Raw genomic sequence first — 27,219 nt, 5'->3', positions numbered from 1 at the left:
AAGCATATCACACCGTATCAAGTATATCACACCGTCGTCAAATATATCACTCCGTCGTCAAACATATCACACGGTCTTCAAACATATCACACAGTCATCAAACATATCACACCGTCGTCAAACATATCACACCATCATCAAACATATCACACCATCATCAAACATATCACACTGTCGTCAAAGATATCACACCATATCAAGCACATCACACCGTATCAAGCATATCACACCGTCATCAAACATATCACACCATCATCAAAGAAATCACACCGTCGTCAAACATATCACACTGTCGTCAAATATATCACAGCGTCGTCAAATATATCACATCATATCAGGCATATCATACCGTAACAAGCATATCACACAGTCATCAAACATATCACACCATCGTCAAAAATATCACACCGTATCAAACATATCACACCATCGTCAAACATATCACACCGTCGTCAAACATATCACACCATATCAAGCATATCACACCATCATCAAACATATCACACCGTCGTCAAATATATTACACCGTATCAAGCATATCACACCGTCGTCAAACATATCACACCGTTGTCAAACATATCACACCATCGTCAAACATATCACACCGTCGTCAAACATATCACACTGTCATCAAACATATCACACCTTCGTCAAACACATCACACCGTATCAAGCATATCACACCGTCGTCAAACATATCACACCGTATCAAGCATATCACACCGTATCAAGCATATCACACCGTCATCAAACATATCCCGCCGTCGTCAAACATATCACACCGTCATCAAGCATATCACACCGTATCAAGCCTATCACACCATCGTCAAACATATCACACCGTCGTCAAACATATCACACCGTATCAAACATATCACACCATCGTCAAACATATCACACCGCCATCAAACATATCACACCGTCATCAAACATATCACACCATCGTCAAACATAACACACCATCGTCAAACACATCACACGGTATCAAGCATATCACACCGTCGTCAAACATATCACACCATCGTCAAAGCTAACACACCGTCGTCAAACATATCACACCGTCGTCAAATATATCACACCGTTGTCAAATATATCACACCATATCAAGCATATCACACCGTATCAAGTATATCACACCGTCGTCAAATATATCACTCCGTCGTCAAACATATCACACGGTCTTCAAACATATCACACAGTCATCAAACATATCACACCGTCGTCAAGCATATCACACCGTCGTTAAACATATCACACCGTATCAAGCATATCACACCACCATCAAACATATCACACCGTATCAAGCATATCAAACCGTCATCAAACATATCACACCATCATTAAGCATATCACACCGTATCGAGCATATAACACCGTCATCAAACATGTCACACCGTCGTCAAACATGTCACACTGTCGTCAAACATAACACACCGTCATCAAACACATCACACCGTATCAAGCATATCACACCGTCATCAAACATATCACACCGTCATCAGACATATCACACCGTCGTCAAACATATCACACCGTATCAAGCATATCACACCGTATCAAGTATATCACACCGTCGTCAAACATATCATACCATCATCAAGCATATCACACCGCATCGAGCATATCACACCGTAATCAAACATATCACACCGTCGTCAAACATATCACACCGTCGTCAAATATATCACACCGTATCAAGCATATCACACCGTATCAAGCATATCACACCATCGTCAAACATATTACACCGTCGTCAAACATATCACACGGTCTTGAAACATATCACACGGTCTTGAAACATATCACACCGTCGTCAAACATATCACACCGTCATCAAACATATCACACCGTCATCAAACATATCACACTGTCGTCATACATATCACACCGTCGTCAAACATATCACACCATCTTCAAACATATCACTTCATCGTCATACATATCACACCGCCGTCAAACATATCACACCGTCATCAAACATAACACACCGTCATCATACATATCACACCGTCGTCAAACATATCACACCATCTTCAAACATATCACACCGTCGTCATACATATCACACCGTCGTCAAACATATCACACCGTCGTCAAACATAACGCACCATCATCAAACATAACACACTGTCATCATACATGTCACACCATCGTCAAACATATCACACCATCTTCAAACATATCACACCGTCGTCATACATATCACACCGTCGTCAAACATATCACACCGTCGTCAAACATGTCACACCGTCGTCAAACATAACACACCATCGTCAAACATATCACACCGTCATCAGACATATCACACCGTATGTGGTATATTTGGATTTTCAAAAGGCTTTTGACAAGGTCCCACACATGAGATTAGTGTGCAAACTTAAAGCACATGGTATTGGGGGTAAGGTATTGGTGTGGGTGGAGAATTGGTTAGCAGACAGGAAGCAAAGAGTGGGAATAAACGGGACCTTTTCAGAATGGCAGGCGGTGACTAGTGGGGTACCGCAAGGCTCAGTGCTGGGACCCCAGTTGTTTACAATATATATTAATGACTTGGATGAGGGAATTAAATGCAGCATCTCCAAGTTTGCGGATGACACGAAGCTGGGTGGCAGTGTTAGCAGTGAGGAGGATGCTAAGAGGATGCAGGGTGATTTGGATAGGTTGGGTGAGTGGGCAAACTCATGGCAGATGCAATTTAATGTGGATAAATGTGAAGTTATCCACTTTGGTGGCAAAAATAGGAAAACAGATTATTATCTGAATGGTGGCCGATTAGGAAAAGGGGAGGAGCAACGAGACCTGGGTGTCATTATACACCAGTCATTGAAAGTGGGCATGCAGGTACAGCAGGTGGTGAAAAAGGCGAATGGTATGCTGGCATTTATAGCGAGAGGATTCGAGTACAGGAGCAGGGAGGTACTACTGCAGTTGTACAAGACCTTGGTGAGACCACACCTGGAGTATTGTGTGCAGTTTTGGTCCCCTAATCTGAGGAAAGACATCTTTGCCATAGAGGGAGTACAAAGAAGGTTCACCAGATTGATTCCTGGGATGGCAGGTCTTTCATATGAAGAAAGACTGGATGAACTGGGCTTGTACTCGTTGGAATTTAGAAGATTGAGGGGGGATCTGATTGAAACGTATAAGATCCTAAAGGGATTGGACAGGCTAGATGCGGGAAGATTGTTCCCGATGTTGGGGAGGTCCAGAACGAGGGGTCACAGTTTGAGGATAGAGGGGAAGCCTTTTAGGACCGAGATTAGGAAAAACTTCTTCACACAGAGAGTGGTGAATCTGTGGAATTCTCTGCCACAGCAAACTGTTGAGGCCAGTTCATTGGCTATGTTTAAGAGGGAGTTAGATATGGCCCTTGTGGCTACAGGGGTCAGGGGGTATGGAGGGAAGGCTGGGTTCTGAGTTGGATGATCAGCCATGATCATAATAAATGGCGGTGCAGGCTCGAAGGGCCGAATGGCCTACTCCTGCACCTATTTTCTATGTTTCTATGTTTCTATATCACACCGTCGTCAAACATATCACACCGTATCAAGCATATCACACCGTATCAAGCCTATCACACCGTCGTCAAACATATCACACCGTCATCAAACATATCACACCGTCATCAAACATATCACACCGTATCAAACATATCACACCATCGTCAAACATATCACACCGCCATCAAACATATCACACCGCCATCAAACATATCACACCATCGTCAAACATGTCACACCGTCGTCAAACATATCACACCATCGTCAAACATAACACACCATCGTCAAACATATCACACCGTATCAAGCATATCACACCGTCGTCAAACATATCACACCATCGTCAAAGCTAACACACCGTCGTCAAACGTATCACACCGTCGTCAAATATATCACACCGTTGTCAAATATATCACACCATATCAAGCATATCACACCGTATCAAGTATATCACACCGTCGTTAAACATATCACACCGTATCAAGCATATCACACTGCCATCAAACATATCACACCGTATCAAGCATATCACACCGTCATCAAACATATCACACCATCATTAAGCATATCACACCATATCGAGCATATAACACCGTCATCAAGCATGTCACACCGTCGTCAAACATGTCACACTGTCGTCAAAAATAACACACCGTCATCAAACATATCACACCGTATCAAGCATATCACACCGTCATCAAACATATCACACCGTCATCAGACATATCACACCGTCGTCAAACATATCACACCGTATCAAGCATATCACACCGTATCAAGTATATCACACCGTCGCCAAACATATCACACCATCATCAAGCATATCACACCGCATCGAGCATATCACACCGTCATCAAACATATCACACCGTCGTCAAACATATCACACCGTCGTCAAATATATCACACCGTATCAAGCATATCACACCGTATCAAGCATATCACACCGTATCAAGTATATCACACCGTCGTCAAACATATCACACCATCATCAAGCATATCACACCGCATTGAGCATATCACACCGTCATCAAACATATCACACCGTCGTCAAACATATCACACCGTCGTCAAATATATCACACCGTATCAAGCATATCACACTGTCGTCAAACATATCACACCGTCGTCAAACATATCACACGGTCTTCAAACATATCACACCGTCGTCAAACATATCACACCGTCATCATACATATCACACCGTCATTAAACATATCACACCATCTTCAAACATATCACTTCATCGTCATACATATCACACCGCCGTCAAACATATCACACCGTCATCAAACATAACACACCGTCATCATACATATCACACCGTCGTCAAACATATCACACCATCGTCAAACACATCACACCGTCGTCAAACATATCACACCATCGTCAAACATAACACACCGTCATCAAACATAACACACTGTCAACATACATATCACACCGTCGTCAAACATATCACACCATCTTCAAACATATAACACCGTGGTCATACATATCACACCGTCGTCAAACATATCACACCGTCGTCAAACATGTCACACCGTCGTCAAACATAACACACCGTCATCAAACATATCACACCGTATCAAGCATATCACACCGTCGTCAAACATATCACACCGTCATCAGACATATCACACCGTTGTCATACATATCACACCGTCGTCAAACATATCACACCGTCGTCAAACATAACACACCGTCATCAAACATATCACACCGTATCAAGCATATCACACCGTCATCAAACATATCACACCGTCATCAAACATAACACACTGTCATCATACATATCACACCGTCGTCAAACATATCACACCATCTTCAAACATATCACACCGTCGTCAAACATATCACACCGTATCAAGCATATCACACCGTCGTCAAACATATCACACCGTCATCAGACATATCACACCGTCGTCATACATATCACACCGTCGTCAAACATATCACACCGTCGTCAAACATAACACACCGTATCAAGCATATCACACCGTATCAAGCATATCATACCGTCGTCAAACATATCACACCATCATCAAACATATCACACGTCTTCAAACAAATCACACCGTCGTCAAACATATAACACCGTCATCATACATATCGCACCATCGTCAAACATATCACACCATCTTCAAACATATCACTTCATCGTCATACATATCACACCGCCGTCAAACATATCACACCATCATCAAACATAACACACTGTTATCATACATATCACACCATCGTCAAACATATCACACCATCTTCAAACATATCACACCGTCGTCATACATATCACACCATCGTCAAACATATCACACCGTCGTCAAACATGTCACACCGTCGTCAAACATAACACACCGTCATCAAACATATCACACCGTATCAAGCATATCACACTGTCGTCAAACATATCACACCGTCATCAGACATATCACACCGTCGTCAAACATATCACACCGTCGTCAAACATGTCACACCGTCGTCAAACATAACACATGTCGTCAAACATATCACACCGTATCAAGCATATCACACCGTCGTCAAACATATCACACCGTCGTCAAACATATCACACCGTCGTCAAACATAACCTACCGTCGTCAAACATATCACACAGTATCAATCATATCACACCGCCATCAAACATATCACACCGTATCAAGCATATCACACCATCATCAAACATATCACACCGTCGTCAAACATATCACACCATCATCATACATATCATACCGTCGTCAAACATATCACACCACCTTCAAACATATCACACCGTCGTCATACATATCACACCCTCGTCAAACATATCACACCGTCGTCAAACGTATCACACCGTCGTCAAACATATCACACTGTCATCAAACATATCACACCGTCGTCAAACATATCACACCGTATCAAGCATATCACACCGTCATCAAACATATCACACCGTCATCAGACATATCACACCGTCGTCAAATATATCACACCGTCGTCAAACATATCACACTGTCGTCAAACATATCACACCGTCGTCAAATATATCACACCGTATCAAGCATATCACACCGTCGTCAAACATATCACACCGTCGTCAAACATGTCACACCGTCGTCAAACATAACACATGTCGTCAAACATATCACACCGTATCAAGCATATCACACCGTCGTCAAACATATCACACCGTCGTCAAACATATCACACCGTCGTCAAACATAACCTACCGTCGTCAAACATATCACACCGTATCAATCATATCACACCGCCATCAAACATATCACACCGTATCAAGCATATCACACCATCATCAAACATATCACACCGTCGTCAAACATATCACACCATCTTCAAACATATCACTTCGTCGTCATACATATCACACCGTCATCAAACATATTACACCGTCATCAAACATAACACACCGTCAGCATACATATCACACCGTCGTCAAACATAACACACCGTCGTCAAACATAACACACCATCATCATACATATCACACCGTCGTCAAACATATCACACCATCTTCAAACATATCACTTCGTCATCATACATATCACACCGTCATCAAACATATTACACCGTCATCAAACATAACACACCGTCAGCATACATATCATACCGTCGTCAAACATATCACACCATCTTCAAACATATCACACCGTCGTCATACATATCACACCGTCGTCAAACATATCACACCGTCGTCAAACATAACACACCGTCGTCAAACATAACACACCGTCATCAAACATATCACACCGTCGTCAAACGTATCACACTGTCGTCAAACATATCACACTGTCGTCAAACATATCACACCGTCGTCAAACATATCACACCGTATCAAGCATATCACACCGTCATCAAACATATCACACCGTCATCAGACATATCACACCGTCGTCAAATATATCACACCGTCGTCAAACATATCACACCGTCGTCAAACATATCACACTGTCGTCAAACATATCACACCGTCGTCAAATATATCACACCGTATCAAGCATATCACACCGTATCAAGCATATCACACCGTCGTCAAACATATCACACCGTCGTCAAACATGTCACACCGTCGTCAAACATAACACATGTCGTCAAACATATCACATCGTATCAAGCATATCACACCGTATCAAGCATATCACACCGTCGTCAAACATATCACACCGTCGTCAAACATATCACACCGTCGTCAAACATATCACACCGTCGTCAAACATATCACACCGTCGTCAAATATATCACACCGTATCAAGCATATCACACCGTATCAAGCATATCATACCGTCGTCAAACATATCACACCATCGTCAAACATATCACACCGTCGTCAAACATATCACACCGTCTTCAAACATATCACACCGTCGTCAAACATATCACACCGTCATCAAACATATCACACCATCGTCAAACATATCACACCATCATCAAACATATCACACCGTCGTCAAACATATCACACCATCTTCAAACATATCACTTCGTCGTCATACATATCACACCGTCATCAAACATATCACACCGTCATCAAACATATCACACCATCATCAAACATATCACACCGTCGTCAAACATATCACACCATCTTCAAACATATCACACCGTCGTCAAACATATCACACCATCGTCAAACATATCACACCATCGTCAAACATATCACACCATCATCATACATATCACACCGTCATCAAACATATCACACCATCTTCAAACATATCACTTCATCGTCATACATATCACACCGCCGTCAAACATATCACACCGTCATCAAACATAACACACCGTCATCATACATATCACACCGTCGTCAAACATATCACACCGTCGTCAAACATATCACACCGTCGTCAAACACATCACACCGTCGTCAAACATAACACACCGTCATCAAACATAACACACTGTCATCATACATATCACACCGTCGTCAAACATATCACACCATCTTCAAACATATAACACCGTGGTCATACATATCACACCGTCGTCAAACATATCACACCGTCGTCAAACATGTCACACCGTCGTCAAACATAACACACCGTCATCAAACATATCACACCGCATCAAGCATCTCACACCGTCGTCAAACATATCACACCGTCATCAGACATATCACACCGTCGTCATACATATCACACCGTCGTCAAACATATCACACCGTCGTCAAACATAACACACCGTCATCAAACATATCACACCGTATCAAGCATATCACACCGTCATCAAACATATCACACCGTCATCAAACATAACACACTGTCATCATACATATCACACCGTCGTCAAACATATCACACCATCTTCAAACATATCATACCGTCGTCAAACATATCACACCATCTTCAAACATATCACACCGTCGTCAAACATATCACACTGTCTTCAAACATATCACACCGTCGTCAAACATATCACACCATCATCATACATATCACACCGTCATCAAACATATCACACCATCTTCAAACATATCACTTCATCGTCATACATATCACACCGCCGTCAAACATATCACACCGTCATCAAACATAACACACCGTCATCATACATATCACACCGTCGTCAAACATATCACACCGTCGTCAAACACATCACACCGTCGTCAAACACATCACACCGTCGTCAAACATAACACACCGTCATCAAACATAACACACTGTCATCATACATATCACACCGTCGTCAAACATATCACACCATCTTCAAACATATAACACCGTGGTCATACATATCACACCGTCGTCAAACATATCACACCGTCGTCAAACATGTCACACCGTCGTCAAACATAACACACCGTCATCAAACATATCACACCGCATCAAGCATCTCACACCGTCGTCAAACATATCACACCGTCATCAGACATATCACACCGTCGTCATACATATCACACCGTCGTCAAACATATCACACCGTCGTCAAACATAACACACCGTCATCAAACATATCACACCGTATCAAGCATATCACACCGTCATCAAACATATCACACCGTCATCAAACATAACACACTGTCATCATACATATCACACCGTCGTCAAACATATCACACCATCTTCAAACATATCACACCGTCGTCAAACATATCACACCGTATCAAGCATATCACACCGTCGTCAAACATATCACACCGTCATCAGACATATCACACCGTCGTCATACATATCACACCGTCGTCAAACATATCACACCGTCGTCAAACATAACACACCGTCATCAAACATATCACACAGTATCAAGCATATCACACCGTCGTCAAACATATCACACCGTCATCAGACATCTCACACCGTCGTCAAACATATCACACCGTATCAAATATATCACACCGTATCAAGCATATCACACCGTATCAAGCATATCACACCGTCGTGAAACATATCACACCATCATCAGACATATCACACCATCGTCAAACATATCACATGGTCATCAAACATATCACACCGTCGTCAAACATATCACACCGTATCAAGCATATCACACCGTCATCAAACATATCCCGCCGTCGTCAAACATATCACACCATCATGAAGCATATCACACCGTATCAAGCCTATCACACCGTCGTCAAACATATCACACCGTCATCAAACATATCACACTGTCATGAAACATATCACACCATATCAAACATATCACACCACCATCAAACATATCACACCATCGTCAAACATATCACACCATCGTCAAACATGTCACACCGTCGTCAAACATATCACAGCATCGTCAAACATAGCACACCATCGTCAAACATATCACACCATATCAAGCATATCACACCGTCGTCAAACATATCACACCGTCGTCAAGCATATCACACTGTCGTTAAACATATCACACCGTCGTCAAACATATCACACCGTATCAAGCATATCACACCGCCATCAAACATATCACACCCTATCAAGCATATCACACCATCATCAATCATATCACACCATCATTATGCATATCACACCGTATCGAACATATAACACCGTCATCAAACATGTCACACCGTCGTCAAACATGTCACACCATCGTCAAACATATCACACCGTATCAAGCATATCACACCGTCGTAAAACATATCACACCATCGTCAAATATATCACACCGTTGTCAAATATATCACACCATATCAAGCATATCACACCGTATCAAGTATATCACACCGTCGTCAAATATATCACTCCGTCGTCAAACATATCACACGGTCTTCAAACATATCACACAGTCGTCAAACATATCACACCGTCGTCAAGCATATCACACTGTCGTTAAACATATCACACCGTCGTCAAACATATCACACCGTATCAAGCATATCACACCGCCATCAAACATATCACACTGTATCACACCATCATCAAACATATCACACCATCATTAAGCATATCACACCGTATCGAACATATAACACCGTCATCAAACATGTCACACCGTCGTCAAACATGTCACACCATCGTCAAACATATCACACCGTATCAAGCATATCACACCGTCGTAAAACATATCACACCATCGTCAAATATATCACACCGTTGTCAAATATATCACACCATATCAAGCATATCACACCGTATCAAGTATATCACACCGTCGTCAAATATATCACTCCGTCGTCAAACATATCACACGGTCTTCAAACATATCACACAGTCGTCAAACATATCACACCGTCGTCAAGCATATCACACTGTCGTTAAACATATCACACCGTCGTCAAACATATCACACCGTATCAAGCATATCACACCGCCATCAAACATATCACACCGTATCAAGCATATCACACCATCATCAAACATATCACACCATCATTAAGCATATCACACCGTATCGAGAATATAACACCGTCAACAAACATGTCACACCGTCGTCAAACATGTCACACCGTCATCAGACATATCACACTGTCGTCAAACATATCACACCGTATCAAGCATATCACACCGTATCAAGTATATCACACTGTCGTCAAACATATCACACCATCATCAAGCATATCACACCGCATCGAGCATATCACACCGTCGTCAAACATATCACACCGTCGTCAAATATATCACACCGTATCAAGCATATCACACCGTATCAAGCATATCATACCGTCATCAAACATATCACACCATCGTCAAACATATCACACGTCTTCAAACATATCACACCGTCGTCAAACATATCACACCGTCATCAAACATATCACACCGTCGTCAAACATATCACACCATCATCATACATATCACACCGTCGTCAAACATATCACACCATCGTCAAACATATCACACCTCGTCATACATATCACACCGTCGTCAAACATATCACACCGTCATCAAACATATTCACACCGTCATCACAACATATCACACCGTCATCAAACAAACATATCACACCGTCGTCAAACATATCACACCGCCGTCATACATATCACACCGTCGTCAAACATATCACACCGTCGTCAAATATATCACACCGTATCAAGCATATCACACCGTATCAAGCATATCACACCGTCGTCAAACATATCACACCGTCGTCAAACATGTCACACCGTCGTCAAACATATCACACCATCGTCAAACATATCACACCATCGTCAAACATATCACACCGCCATCAAACATACCACACCGTATCACACCATCATCAAACATATCACACCATCATTAAGCATATCACACCGTATCGAACATATAACACCGTCATCAAACATGTCACACCGTCGTCAAACATGTCACACCGTCATCAGACATATCACACTGTCGTCAAACATATCACACCGTATCAAACATGTCACACCGTCGTCAAACATGTCACACCGTCATCAGACATATCACACTGTCGTCAAACATATCACACCGTATCAAGCATATCACACCGTATCAAGTATATCACACTGTCGTCAAACATATCACACCATCATCAAGCATATCACACATCGACATATCACAAACATATCACACCGTCGTCAAACATATCACACCGTCGTCAAATAAACATATCATACCGTCATCAAACACACCATCGTAACAATCACACGCTTCATCGTCAACATATCAACCGTCATCAACATATCACACCATCATCACACATATCACACCGTCGTCAAACATACCGTCAGCATAATCATCACACGTCAAACAATCACACCGTCGTCAAACATGTCACACCGTGAACATAAACCGTCATCACACCGTGTAAACTCCATCAACATATCACACGTCGTTCATCAGCATCACACAAGCATCATAAACATATCACACCGTATCGTCACACCATCATTAAACATATCAGATAACACCGTCAGACATATCACACTGTCGTCAAACATATCGTATCAAGCATATCACACCGTATCAAGTATATCACACTGTCGTCAAACATATCACACCATCATCAAGCATATCACACCGCATCGAGCATATCACACAGTCATCAAACATATCACACCGTCGTCAAACATATCACACCGTCGTCAAGCATATCACACCGTATCAAGCATATCACACGTCTTCAAACATATCACACCGTCGTCAAACATATCACACCGTCATCAAACATATCACACCGTCGTCAAACATATCACACCATCATCATACATATCACACCGTCGTCAAACAGATCACACCATCTTCAAACATATCACTTCATCGTCATACATATCACACCGCCGTCAAACATATCACACCGTCATCAAACATAACACACCGTCGTCATACATATCACACCGTCGTCAAACATATCACACCGTCGTCAAACATAACACACCGTCGTCAAACATAACACACCGTCGTCAAAAATATCACACCGTCGTCAAACGTATCACACCGTCGTCAAACATATCACACTGTCGTCAAACATATCACACCGTCGTCAAACATATCACACCGTATCAAGCATATCACACCGTCATCAAACATATCACACCGTCATCAGACATATCACACCGTCGTCAAATATATCACACCGTCGTCAAACATATCACACCGTCGTCAAACATATCACACTGTCGTCAAACATATCACACCGTCGTCAAATATATCACACCGTATCAAGCATATCACACCGTATCAAGCATATCACACCGTCGTCAAACATATCACACCGTCGTCAAACATGTCACACCGTCGTCAAACATAACACATGTCGTCAAACATATCACACCGTATCAAGCATATCACACCGTCGTCAAACATATCACACCGTCGTCAAACATATCACACCGTCGTCAAATATATCACACCGTCGTCAAACATATCACACCGTCGTCAAACATATCACACCGTATCAAGCATATCACACCGTAATCAAACATATCACACCGTCATCAGACATATCACACCGTCGTCAAATATATCACACCGTCGTCAAACATATCACACCGTCGTCAAACATATCACACTGTCGTCAAACATATCACACCGTCATCAAATATATCACACCGTATCAAGCATATCACACCGTATCAAGCATATCACACCGTCGTCAAACATATCACACCGTCGTCAAACATGTCACACCGTCGTCAAACATAACACATGTCGTCAAACATATCACACCGTATCAAGCATATCACACCGTCGTCAAACATATCACACCGTCGTCAAACATATCACACCGTCGTCAAACATAACCTACCGTCGTCAAACATATCACACCGTATCAATCATATCACACCGCCATCAAACATATCACACCGTATCAAGCATATCACACCATCATCAAACATATCACACCGTCGTCAAACATATCACACCATCTTCAAACATATCACTTCGTCGTCATACATATCACACCGTCATCAAACATATTACACCGTCATCAAACATAACACACCGTCAGCATACATATCATACCGTCGTCAAACATATCACACCATCTTCAAACATATCACACCGTCGTCATACATATCACACTGTCGTCAAACATATCACACCGTCATCAAACATATCACACCATCGTCAAACGTATCACACCGTCGTCAAACATATCACACTGTCGTCAAACATATCACACCGTCGTCAAACATATCACACCGTATCAAGCATATCACACCGTCATCAAACATATCACACCATCATCATACATATCACACCGTCGTCAAACATATCACACCATCTTCAAACATATCACTTCGTCGTCATACATATCACACCGTCATCAAACATATTACACCGTCATCAAACATAACACACCGTCAGCATACATATCATACCGTCGTCAAACATATCACACCATCTTCAAACATATCACACCGTCGTCATACATATCACACCGTCGTCAAACGTATCACACCGTCGTCAAACATATCACACTGTCGTCAAACATATCACACCGTCGTCAAACATATCACACCGTATCAAGCATATCACACCGTCATCAAACATATCACACCGTCATCAGACATATCACACCGTCGTCAAATATATCACACCGTATCAAGCATGTCACACCGTCGTCAAACATATCACACTGTCGTCAAACATATCACACCGTATCAATCATATCACACCGCCATCAAACATATCACACCGTATCAAGCATATCACACCATCATCAAACATATCACACCGTCGTCAAACATATCACACCATCATCATACATATCACACCGTCGTCAAACATATCACACCATCTTCAAACATATCACTTCGTCGTCATACATATCACACCGTCATCAAACATATTACACCGTCGTCAAACATAACACACCGTCGTCAAACATATCACACCGTCATCAAACATAACACACCGTCATCAAACATATCACACCGTTGTCAAACGTATCACACCGTCGTCAAACATATCACACCGTCATCAAACATAACACACCGTCATCAAACATATCACACCGTTGTCAAACGTATCACACTGTCGTCAAACATATCACACCGTCGTCAAACATATCACACCGTATCAAGCATATCACACCGTCATCAAACATATCACACCGTCATCAGACATATCACACCTCATCAAACATATCACACCGTCGTCAAAAATATCGCACCGTCATCAAACATATCACACCGTCGTCAAACATATCACACCGTCATCAAACATATCACACCGTCATCAGACATATCACACCTCATCAAACATATCACACCGTCGTCAAAAATATCGCACCGTCATCAAACATATCACACCGTCGTCAAACATATCACACCGTCGTCAAACATATCACACCGTCATCAAACATATCACACCGTCGTCAAACATATCACACCGTCATTAAACATATCAAATATATCAGGTGGTCCGAGTCAGCATGGATTTACGAAGGGGAAATCGTGCTTGACTAATCTTCTGGAATTTTTTGAGGATGCAACTATGAAAATGGACAAGGGAGAGCCAGTGGATGCAGTGTACCTGGACTTTCAGAAAGCATAGAAACATAGAAAATAGGTGCAGGAGTAGGCCATTCAGCCCTTCGAGCCTGCACCACCATTCAGTACGATCATGGCTGATCATCCAAATCAGAACCCTGTACTTGCCTTCTCTCCATACCCCCTGATCCCTTTAGCCACAAGGGCCATATCTAACTCCCTCTTAAATATAGCCAATGAACTGTTTCCTGTGGCAGAGGATTCCACAGATTCACCACTTTCTGTGTTAAGAAGTTTTTCCTCATCTCGGTCCTAAAAGGCTTCCTCTTTATCCTCAAACTGTGACCCCTCGTTCTGGACTTCCCCAACATCGGGAACAATCTTCCTGCACCTAGCCTGTCCAATCCCTTTAGGATTTTATAAGTTTCAATAAGATCCCCCCTCAATCTTCTAAATTCCAGAGAGTATAAGCCTAGTCCATCCAGTCTTTCATCATATGAAAGTCCTGCCATCCCAGGAATCAATCTGGTGAAACTTCTTTGTACTCCCTCTATGGCAAGAAGGTCTTTCCTCAGATTAGGGGACCAAAACTGCACACAATACTCCAGGTGTGGTCTCACCAAGGCCTTGTACAACTGCAGCAGTACCTCCCTGCTCCTGTACTCGAATCCTCTCGCTATAAATGCCAGCATACCATTCGCCTTTTTCACCACCTGCTGTACCTGCATGCCCATTTTCAATGACTGGTGTATAATGACACCCATGTCTCGTTGCACCTCCCCTTTTCCTAATCGGCCACCTTTCAGATAATAATCTGTTTTCCAGTTTTTGCCACCAACGTGGATAACCTCACATTTATCCACATTAAATTGCATCTGCCATGAATTTGCCCACTCACCCAACCTATCCAAGTCACCCTGCATCCTCTTAGCATCCTCCTCACAGCTAACACTCCGCCCACCTTCGTGTCATCCGCAAACTTGGAGATGCTGCATTTAATTCCCTCATCTAAGTCATTAATATATATTGTAAACAACTGGGGTCCCAGCACTGAGCCTTGCGGTACCCCACTAGTCACTGCCTGCCATTCTGACAAGGTCCCGTTTATTCCCACTCTTTGCTTCCTGTCTGCCAACCAATTCTCTATCCACATCAATACCTTACCCCCAATACCGTGTGCTTTAAGTTTGCACACTAATCTCCTGTGTGGGACCTTGTCAAAAGCTTTTTGAAAATCCAAATATACCACATCCACTGGTTCTCCCCTATCCACTCTACTAGTTACATCCTCAAAAAATTCTATGAGATTCGTCAGACATGATTTTCCTTTCACAAATCCATGCTGACTTTGTCCGATGATTTCACCGCTTTCCAAATGTGCTGTTATCACATCTTTTATAACTAGCATTTTCCCCACCACTGATGTTAGGCTTACCGGTCTATAATTCCCCCGTTTCTCTCTCCTTCCTTTTTTAAGAAGCGGGGTTACATTAGCCACCCTCCAATCCTCAGGAACTAGTCCAGAATCTAAAGAGTTTTGAAAAATTATCACTAATGCATCCACTATTTCTTGGGCTACTTCCTTAAGCACTCTGGGATGCAGACCATCTGGCCCTGGGGATTTATCTGCCTTTAATCCCTTAAATTTACCTAACACCACTTCCCTACTAACATGTATTTCCTTCAGTTCCTCCATCTCACTAGACCCTCTGTCCCCTACTATTTCCGGAAGATTACTTATGTCCTCCGTAGTGAAGACAGAACCACAGTAGTTATTCAATTGGCCTGCCATGTCCTTGCTCCCCATAATCAATTCACCTGTTTGTCTGTAGAGGACCTACATTTGTCTTAACCAATCTTTTTCTTTTCACATATCTATAAAAGCTTTTACAGTCAGTTTTTATGTTCCCTGCCAGTTTTCTCTCACAATCTTTTTTCCTTTTCCTAATTAAGCCCTTTGTCCTCCTCTGCTGGACTCTGAATTTCTCCCAGTCCTCAGGTGAGCCACTCTTTCTGGCTAATTTGTATGCTTCTTCTTTGGAATTGATACTATCCCTAATTTCCCTTGTCAGCCATGGGTGCACTACCTTCCCTGGTTTATTCTTTTGCCAAACTGGGATGAACAATTGTTGTAGTTCATCCATGTGATCTTTAAATGCTTGCCATTGCATATCCACTGTCAACCCTTTAAGTATCATTTGCCAGTCTATCTTAGCTAATTCACGTCTCATACCTTCAAAGTTACCCTTCTTTAAGTTCAGAACCTTTGTTTCTAAATTAACTATATCACTCTCCATCTTTGATAAAGTCCCACATAGGAGATTAGTGGGCAAAATTAGGGCACATGGTATTGGGGGCAGAGTACTGACATGGATTGAAAATTGGCTGGCTGACAGAAAACAAAGAGTAGCGATTAACGGGTCCCTTTTGGAATGGCAGGCGGTGACCAGTGGGGTACCACAGGGTTCAGTGCTGGGACCACAGCTGTTTACAATATATATTAATGATTTAGATAAGGGAATTAAAAGTAACATTAGCAAATTTACTGATGACACAAAGCTGGGTGGCAGTGTGAAATGTGAGGAGGATGTTATGAGAATGCAGGGTGACTTGGACAGGTTGGGTGAGTGGGCAGATGCATGGCAGATGCAGTTTAATGTGGATAAGTATGAGGTTATCCACTTTGGTGGTAAGAACAGGAAGGCAGATCTAAATGGAGTCAAGTTAGGAAAAGGGGAAGCACAACGAGATCTAAGTGTTCTTGTACATCAGTCACTGAAAGCAAGCATGCAAGTACAGCAGGCAGTGAAGAAAGCTAATGGCATGTTGTCCTTCATAACAAGGGGAATTGAGTATAAGAACAAAGAGGTCCTTCTGCAGCTGTACAGGGCCCTGGTGAGACCACACCTGGAGTATTGTGTACAGTTTTGGTCTCCAAATTTGAGGAAGGACATTCTTGCTATTGAGGGAGTGCAGCGTAGGTTCACAAGGTTAATTCCCAGGATGGTGGGACTGTCATATGTTGAAAGATTGGAGCGACTGGGCTTGTATACTCTGGAATTTAGAAGGCTGAGAGGGGATCTTATTGAAACATATAAGATTATTAAGGGATTGGACACGCTGGAGGCAGGAAGCATGTTCCCACTGATGGGTGAGTCCAGAACCAGAGGCCACAGTTTAAGAATTAGGGGTAGGCCATTTAGAACGGAGTTGAGGAAAAACTTTTTCATCCAGAGAGTTGTGGATATGTGGAATGTTCTGCCCCAGAAGGCTGTGGAGGCCAAGTCTCTGGATGCTTTCAAGAAAGAGATGGATAGAGCTCTTAAAGATAGCGGAATCAAAGGTAATGGGGATAAGGCAGGAACTGGATACTGATTGTGGATGATCAGCCATGATCACAGTGAATGGCGGTACTGGCTCGAAGGGCCGAATGGCCAACTCCTGCACCTATTGTCTATTGTCTATTATCACACCATTATCAAACATATCACACTGTCATCAAACATATCACACCATTACCAAACATATCACACCGTATCAAACGTATCACACCGTATCAAAGACATCAAGCCTTGGTCGGGGAAGTCACGCCTTGGTCACACATGCCCCACCTCCTTACCTCCACCTGGGATTTTTTGATGAACAGGTTGGCGAGCAGAGTGGAGAAGCCTGGCAAGAGGCAGTTCTGAGCAATGAATCCCATCTTCAGCTCATTCAGGCAGATCACACTGTCCCTGTGCACCAAGTTCCAGCTCGGTAGGTTCTGCAGGTACCCCTGTTCACCATACACCTCATATCAGCCCCACAGTGTGACCCTCCCTCAGTACCACCCCCTCACAGTGTGACCCTCCCTCAGTACCACCCCTCCCACAGTGTGACCCTCCCTCAGTACCTAACCTCCCTCAGTGCGACCCTCCCCCAGTACCACCCCTCCCACAGTGTGACCCTCCCTCAGTACCACCCCTCCCACAGTGTGACCCTCCCTCAGTACCACCCCCTCACAGTGTGACCCTCCCTCAGTACCACCCCTCCCACAGTGTGACCCTCCCTCGGTACCACCCCTCCCACAGTGTGACTCTCCCTCAGTACCTCCCCTCCCACAGTGTGACCCTCCCTCAGTACCACCCCTCCCACAGTGTGACTCTCCCTCAGTACCTCCCCTCCCACAGTGTGACCCTCCCTCAGTACCACCCCTCCCACGGTGTGACCCTCCCTCAGTACCACCCCTCCCACAGTGTGACCCTCCCTCAGTACCACCCCCCACAGTGCCAAGAACAGTCATGGTCATGGAAAGACCATGACTGCCCACGTCTTATGACAGAACACATAATGACAACGACGTTTCCTCCCACATTCCAAAGACGTACAGCTTAGTAAGTTGATTGGTCACATGGGTGTAACTGGTCACAGTGGCGTGGCCTCAAAGCGCCTGCTACTGTCCAATCAAACAAAGTAAAGCACCAGCTGCCCTTGATAGAAAGGGAGACAGACCCCACTCTCCTCTCCCCTTCCCCCTGCCCGTTTCGGATAAGGTGAGTACAGTGGCCGGAGAGATGCTCCTGCCTGTTTCTGGGGAGGTGATCCTCTTTAGTGGGAGGGACATGTTGGCAGTGCGGACGTTACCAGGGGCCCTGACACTCACCTTGCTGTGGTACTGAAGCACTTGGGCGATGATCCGAATCTTGGGTGAGTACTGTTTCATAGCAATGGCCCTGCAACCGGCAGGCAACAGGGTCAGAATGATACCCGGCAGGCGCAACCATCCCAAACCCAGTGTCACTGATGATCTGTCTGACACCCAGAGAGCGGTGGGGACCCTCCCGACCTCGTCCTCCTGTCCTCAGTCACACCACTGGCACAAGACGCGCCGGGGGGATTGCAGGATAATAGGGTGTCAGGAGTCAGGGTGGAGGAAGGTCAAAGATTAGAATGGTGAGGGTGCATATGTCAGATGTAGGAGGGTCAGAGAGCAGGGGTCAGGGTTCAGGAGCTTCAGGGGTCGGGGTCTCCCTCAATCGTTTCTTACTTCATGATGTTTGCAGAATCTTCAGCTTCAGGGTTGAGACAATTCTTGTCAGCTAAAATCAGACAGGCGTCGGCTTTGTCCAGCTGTGACGGGAGGCAGAAATTACTCTGTGACTGTACCATCACTCCCAGGATTCTATCATGTCCAGACATCCTCACCCCCCGGAAACGTGGGAATTGGACCTCATCTGGCACCAGTCAGAGCGCAGAAACTCAATCAACCTCTGCATATATCCCCACTCGTTCAAAACTAAACTGCTGGCCCCCATCTGTTATGCCTTGTAGCTCCAAAATGTTAAACTAATTCAAAGGAACTCAGGAGAGTTGAAAAATGCAAGTCTAACTTTGGTTTTTACTTTAAGTGAAGGGCACATGTATCACGTGATGGCGTTATGAGGTATGCAATTCACTTACTATTGTGCCTAACAACAATGTACTTACAATATTACTCAAGTAGTGATGAAATATTAAATGCAGCACACTCCTCCATCATAGCTATAAACTTCAACTCAACAGAGAGTGTGTCTCAACTATCTACACAGTATAATACAACTAATACCCTGCTGCCAAGGTCTGCGATATCTCGGATCGAGTCCTCAGTATTCCCAAGAGGGAGGGTGAGCAGCCGGATGTCATGGTCCATGTAGGGACCAATGACGTGGGTAGGAAGAGTGAGGAGGTCCTGAAAGGTGAGTTTAGGGAGTTCGGCGCCAAGTTAAAGGACAGGACCTCCAGGATAGCAATCTCAGAATTGCTACCAGTGCCACGTGCAGGCGGGTTTAGAAATAGTAAGATAGTGCAGATCAACACGTGGCTGAAGACATGGTGCAGGAGGGAGGGCTTCAGATTTATTGATAATTGAGCAGTTTTCCAGGGAAGGTGTGACCTGTTCCAGCGGGATGGTTTACATCTGAACTGGAGGGGGACAAATATTCTTGCAGGTAGGCTTGCTAGAGATGCTCCAGTGGATTTAAACTAGATACAAGGGGGGAGGGGAACCAGAGTGTAGGAACAGATGTAGGGGAGAAGGAAGAAAAAGAAAATAGTAAAGTTGTTTGCACTGTTAGTGATAAACAGAGAGTAAGAGGTGGAAAATTTCTTAAATGCATTTATTTTAATGCTAGGAGCATTATATGAAAGGTGGATGAGCTTAAAGCATGGATTCATACCTGGAAGTATGATGTTGTAGCTATTAGTTAAACATGGTTACAGGCGGGGTGTGATTGGCAACTAAATATTCCTGGATTTAATTGCTTCAGGTGTGATAGAATTGGAGGGACAGGAGGGGGAGGTGTTGCATTGCTTGTCAGAGAAAATATTACAGCGGTGCTCTGGCAGGATAGATTAGAGGGCTCATCTAGGGAGGCTATTTGGGTGGAATTGAGGAATGGGAAAGGTGTAGTAACACTTATGGGGGTGTATTGTAGACCACCAAATGGGGAGTGAAAACTGGAGGAGCAAATTTGTAAGGAGATAGCAGATATTTGTAGTAAGCACAAGGTTGTGATTGTGGGAGATTTTAATTTTCCACACATAGACTGGGAAGCCCATACTGTAGAAGGGCTGGATGGTTTTGAGTTTGTAAAATGTGTGCAGGATGGTTTTTTGCAGCAATACATAGAGGTACCAACTAGAGAAGGGGCAGTGTTGGATCTCCTGTAAGGGAATGAGATATATCAGGTGACAGAGGTTTGTGTTGGGGAGAACCTCGGGCCCAGTGATCACAATGCCATTAGTTTCAATATAATTATGGAGAAGGATAGGTCTGGACCCATGGTTGAGATTTTTGATCGGAGAAAGGCTAACTTTGAGGAGATGTGAAAGGATTTAGAAGGAGTTGATTGGGACAATTTGTTTTATGGGAAGAATGTAATAAAGAAATGGAGGTCATTTAAAGGTGAAATTTTGAGGGTACAGAATCTTTATGTTCCTGTTAGGTTGAAAGGAAAGGTTAAAGGTTTGAGAGAGCCGTGGTTTTCAAGGGATATTGGAAACTTGGTTCTGAAAAAGAGAGATATCTATAATAAATATAGGCAGCATGGAGTAAATGAGGAATATAAAGAATGTAAAAAGAATCTTAAGAAAGAAATTAAAAAAGCTACAAGAAGGTATGAGGTTGCTTTGGCAAGTAAGGTGAAAATAAATCCAAAGGGTTTCTACAGTTATATTAATAGCAAAAGGATAGTGAGGGATAAAATTGGTCCCTTAGAGAATCAGAGTGGACAGCTATGTGCGGAGCCAAAAGAGATGGGGAATGTTCTGAACAATTTCTTTTCTTCGGTATTCACTAAGGAGAAGGATATTGAATTGTGTAAGGTAAAGGAAACAGGTAGGGAAGTTATGGAAAGTATGACGATTAAAGAAGAGGAAGTACAGGCGCTTTAAAGGAATATAAAAGTGGATAAGTCTCTGGGTCCTGACAGGATATTCCCTAGGACCTTGAGGGAAGTTAATGTGGAAATAGCAGGGACTCTGACAGAAATATTTCAAATGTCATTAGAACGGGGATGGTGCCGGAGGATTGGCGTATTGCTCATGTTGTTCCATTATTTAAAAAGGGTTCTAAGAGTAAACCTAGCAACTATCGGCCTGTGAGTTTGACGTCAGTGGTGGGTAAATTGATGGAAAGTATTCTTAGAGATGGTATATATAATTATCTGGATAGACGGGGTCTGATTAAGAACAGGGAACATGGATTTGTGCGTGGAAGGTCATGTTTGACAAATCTTATTGAATTTTTTGAAGAGGTTACTAGGAAAGTTGATGAGGGTAAAGCGGTGGATGTCGTCTATATGGACTTCAGTAAGGCCTTTGACAAGGTTCCACACGGAAGGTTAGTTAGGAAGGTTCAATCGTTAGGTATTAATATTGAAGTAGTAAAATGGATTCAGCACTGGCTGGATGGGAGATGCCAGAGAGTAGTGGTGGATAACACTTTGTCAGATTGGAGGCCGGTGACTAGTGGCGTGCCTCAAGGATCTGTACTGGTCCAATGTTGTTTGTCATATATATTAATGATCTGGATGATGGGGTGGTAAATTGGATTAGTAAGTATGCAGCTGATACTAAGATAGGTGGAGTTGTGGATAATGAAGTTGGTTTTCAAAGTTTGCAGAGAGATTTAGGCCAGTTAGAAGAGTGGGCTGAAAGATGGCAGATGGAGTTAATATAATCATATAACCATATAACCATATAACAATTACAGCACGGAAACAGGCCATCTCAGCCCTTCTAGTCCGTGCCGAACCCTTACTCTCACCTAGTCCCACCGACCTGCACTCACCCCATAACCCTCCATTCCTTTCCTGTCCATATAATTGTCCGACTTAATTTTAAATGACAACTTTGAACCTGCCTCGACCACTTCTGCTGGAAGCTCATTCCACACAGCTACCACTCTCTGAGTAAAGAAGTCCCCCCTCATATTACCCCTAAACTTTTGCCCTTTAACTCTCAACTCATGTCCTCTTGTTTGAATCTCCCCCACTCTCAATGGAAAACAATAGGCACATCCCGATTAACCCTGACTACACCCCCACAAACCCTAGGCACACCCCGATTAACCCTGGCCACACCCCCTCAAACCTGATTTCCTTTGTCAGGAGGGGCAAGATCCAAGAAAGGCAAGTGTTGGACCTGGTTAATGAAGGTGTGGGCCAGATCAAAGTGGCAGGATGGCGTGAATCTGAATCTCAAGTGAGGAGATCAAAAAGCACAAGAGAACTGATTTACTCACTGCCTGCAGACTCTTAACCTAACGTTATGGTTTAGGGACAGGGATGAGGAGGAGTTGGAGGTCAGACCGGAGTCCAGGTCAAAGTACTTCATAGCTGAAGGCCACCAAACCACTTGGATGGAGTTTGGTCAGCAGACTAAGCACGAAGACTAGCGATCCTTGTGGTCGATGCCTGAGGTTGGAAGGTCATGTTAATGAGGGCTAACGACCCACTCTCCCCAGGTCGGTGAGTTCCAGTGGAGTTTCTGTCACTGCACAGGAACCTGGACACACGGTCACTCTTCAGGGGCCATCTCTGGACCAGAGGTTCGAATAGATGTCATGTTGATTCTGATGAAGGATCTCAGCCTGAAACGTCGACTGTTTATTCCCCTCTATCGATGCTGCCTGACTTGCTGAATTCTTACGGCATTTTATAAGACTTAGGACATAGGAGCAGAATCAGGCCATTTGGCCTATCGAGTCTGCTCCATCATTTCATCATGGCTGATCCATTTTTTCCTCTCAGACCCGATCTCCTGCCCTCCCTGTGCATGTTACTCTGGTTTTCCAGCGTCTGTAGAATCTCTTGTGTTAGTGGTTCACAGTTGGTGACATTTTCTCAGCCTGGACCAGATGTGCTTGGCACACCCACACATGTTGGGGGGGAGGGGAAGAGCTCCATCAGCTCGAAGGTGCTGAGGTGCTGTTGCAGAGAGATAGCTGTAGTGTATTTAATATTTCAGTAATATCATAAATATATTGTTTGATTAAGCATTCTTTGTTGTTTACACAATTCATTACGGGTTATATGTAAAAGTACGTGAATGGCATACGTTATCACATCACCACGTGATATGTGCACACCTCGCTAAAGTAAAATCCGAAGTTGGACTCACATTCCTGGCTCTCTTGTTTTCCTTTGAACTAGTTTAATGTTTTGAAGTTACAAAACATATCAGTGGTGATGAGGTATTTTTGAAACAAACTTGAGATTGCAACCGACCCATTGAAGTGCAGTGAGACGTTTGAGTTTTTAAAAAGCACAGTGTGGAACAGTGAGTAACAAAAAAACAAGCATGTGCAGAGATGATTGAGTTAAAAAGTCAGGCAAAAACTGGAAGAATTCACAGGTTCATAAACAGTGAGTACTGGGTTATAAAAATCATAAAAAATTAGCAGAAGTTGCTGGCTACATTGAAAAGATTGACGTGTTTGATCACACAACAATCTACTGAGCAGGTTGAGCAGTATTTTAAAGCAAATGAAATAGGCAATGAGAGGAGAATGTAAAATCTTGCCGAGCACATTGGATTTAAAATCATACAATTTGCTTCGAAGTTTAACTGCTCCAACCAAACCAGCTGAAATGAGTTTTGCTGATATTGTGAAAGTAATGCAGGAACATTTAGAACCAAAACCAGTGTTGATTGCAGAATCCTTTATGTTTCATAAGTTGAATCAAAAAGAAAAGGAGTCCACTTCAGTGTACATGGCTGAAATGAAGAAGCTATCTGAGTATTGTCAGTTCAGTGATGCATCGAGAAATCGTTTAGTTTGTGGAATCACTCAAAAACTGTTCCTAACTGAGGCACAACTAATGTTTAAAAGAGCAGTTGAAATCACTGTACCAATGGAAACATCAGTCAGAGATACAATCGAGCTGCAGTCAGGAATGAAAGCAAGGGTGAACAAAATTGCAACGTCCAAACAGAAACTGGGCTGACCAAACAACTTTGTGTTACTATTGTGACGGAGGCTCATATACACCAGACCCTTGCGAATTTAAAGGTGAAACTGGCAGAAAATGCAACAAAGTAAGACACATACAAAAAAAAAGAGCATGTTGGACAGACAAAAATAAATGAACTGCACAGGGAAGAGAAAAAGATAAAAAGTCAATTTGCATCTGCAAAAAGAGCACTAATCTGCACGGTGTGGATGAAAAATCTGATAATGCGAGTGACACAGGATTGGGTGGCCTTGAGATTTACAATGTGAAAACTAACAACAAGCAAGCAATATAGTTTTCACAAGAAATGAACAGCAAACTAATTAAAATGGAATTGGATACCGGCTCAGCTGTTTCAGTCATTCTACAAAATGAGTTCGAACTGCATTTCAAAGATACTAAACTGAAGCCTGCAAATATCCATCTAAAAACTTTTTCTGGAGTAAAGATATCTCCTGTGGGAATGACATTTATAACAGTGAAACAGTGGGCACATCAGGCCGGGGGTGGGGGGGGTCATAACTGTGCTGTATCTCTAAATACATAAACTCAGTCAGACCCACGACCGCAACGGGTCGCTGGGTTGACACGACCGCGACAGGTCGCTGGGTTAATACACCGCGACGGGTCTGGGTTGACACGACTGCGACAGGTCGCTCAGTTAATGTGACCGCGATGGGTCGCTGGGTTAACAGGACCGCGACGGGTCGCTGGGTTAACACGACCGTGAGAGGTCGGTGGGTTGACAGGACCATGACAGTTCGCTAGGTTAATATGCCGCTGTGAATTGGTCCCAGTGGATGGGTGGCAGAAATGAAAAGATGAACTATGAACATGGGAGGGAGAATAAAGGACAGGCATTACACGGACATAAGGAGGTGGAGGCGAAGGCACTGAGATTGAAGAGATCATGAGAGAGAGCTGACGCTGG

At 43.3% G+C, this 27,219-nt stretch overlaps 1 protein-coding gene across 1 annotated transcript in view; it reads right to left on the bottom strand.

Moving 5' to 3' along the window:
* Nucleotides 1-27,219, bottom strand: part of LOC134351231 (calcium-activated potassium channel subunit alpha-1-like) — a 111,956-nt gene that overhangs the window by 57,079 nt on the left and 27,658 nt on the right. The window contains exons 12-14 of the mRNA XM_063057336.1: nt 20,843-20,925; nt 20,459-20,528; nt 19,436-19,591 (exon numbers count right to left, since the gene is read on the bottom strand). Coding sequence (XP_062913406.1) covers nt 19,436-19,591; nt 20,459-20,528; nt 20,843-20,925 — 309 coding nt within the window. The remainder of the gene's footprint in view (nt 1-19,435; nt 19,592-20,458; nt 20,529-20,842; nt 20,926-27,219) is intronic.

The sequence above is a fragment of the Mobula hypostoma genome, chromosome 8, assembly GCF_963921235.1.
Source record: "Mobula hypostoma chromosome 8, sMobHyp1.1, whole genome shotgun sequence".
Taxonomy (NCBI): domain Eukaryota; kingdom Metazoa; phylum Chordata; class Chondrichthyes; order Myliobatiformes; family Myliobatidae; genus Mobula; species Mobula hypostoma.
The sequence above is the reverse complement of the archived record's forward strand: the minus strand, read 5'-3'. Positions and strand labels throughout refer to the sequence as shown.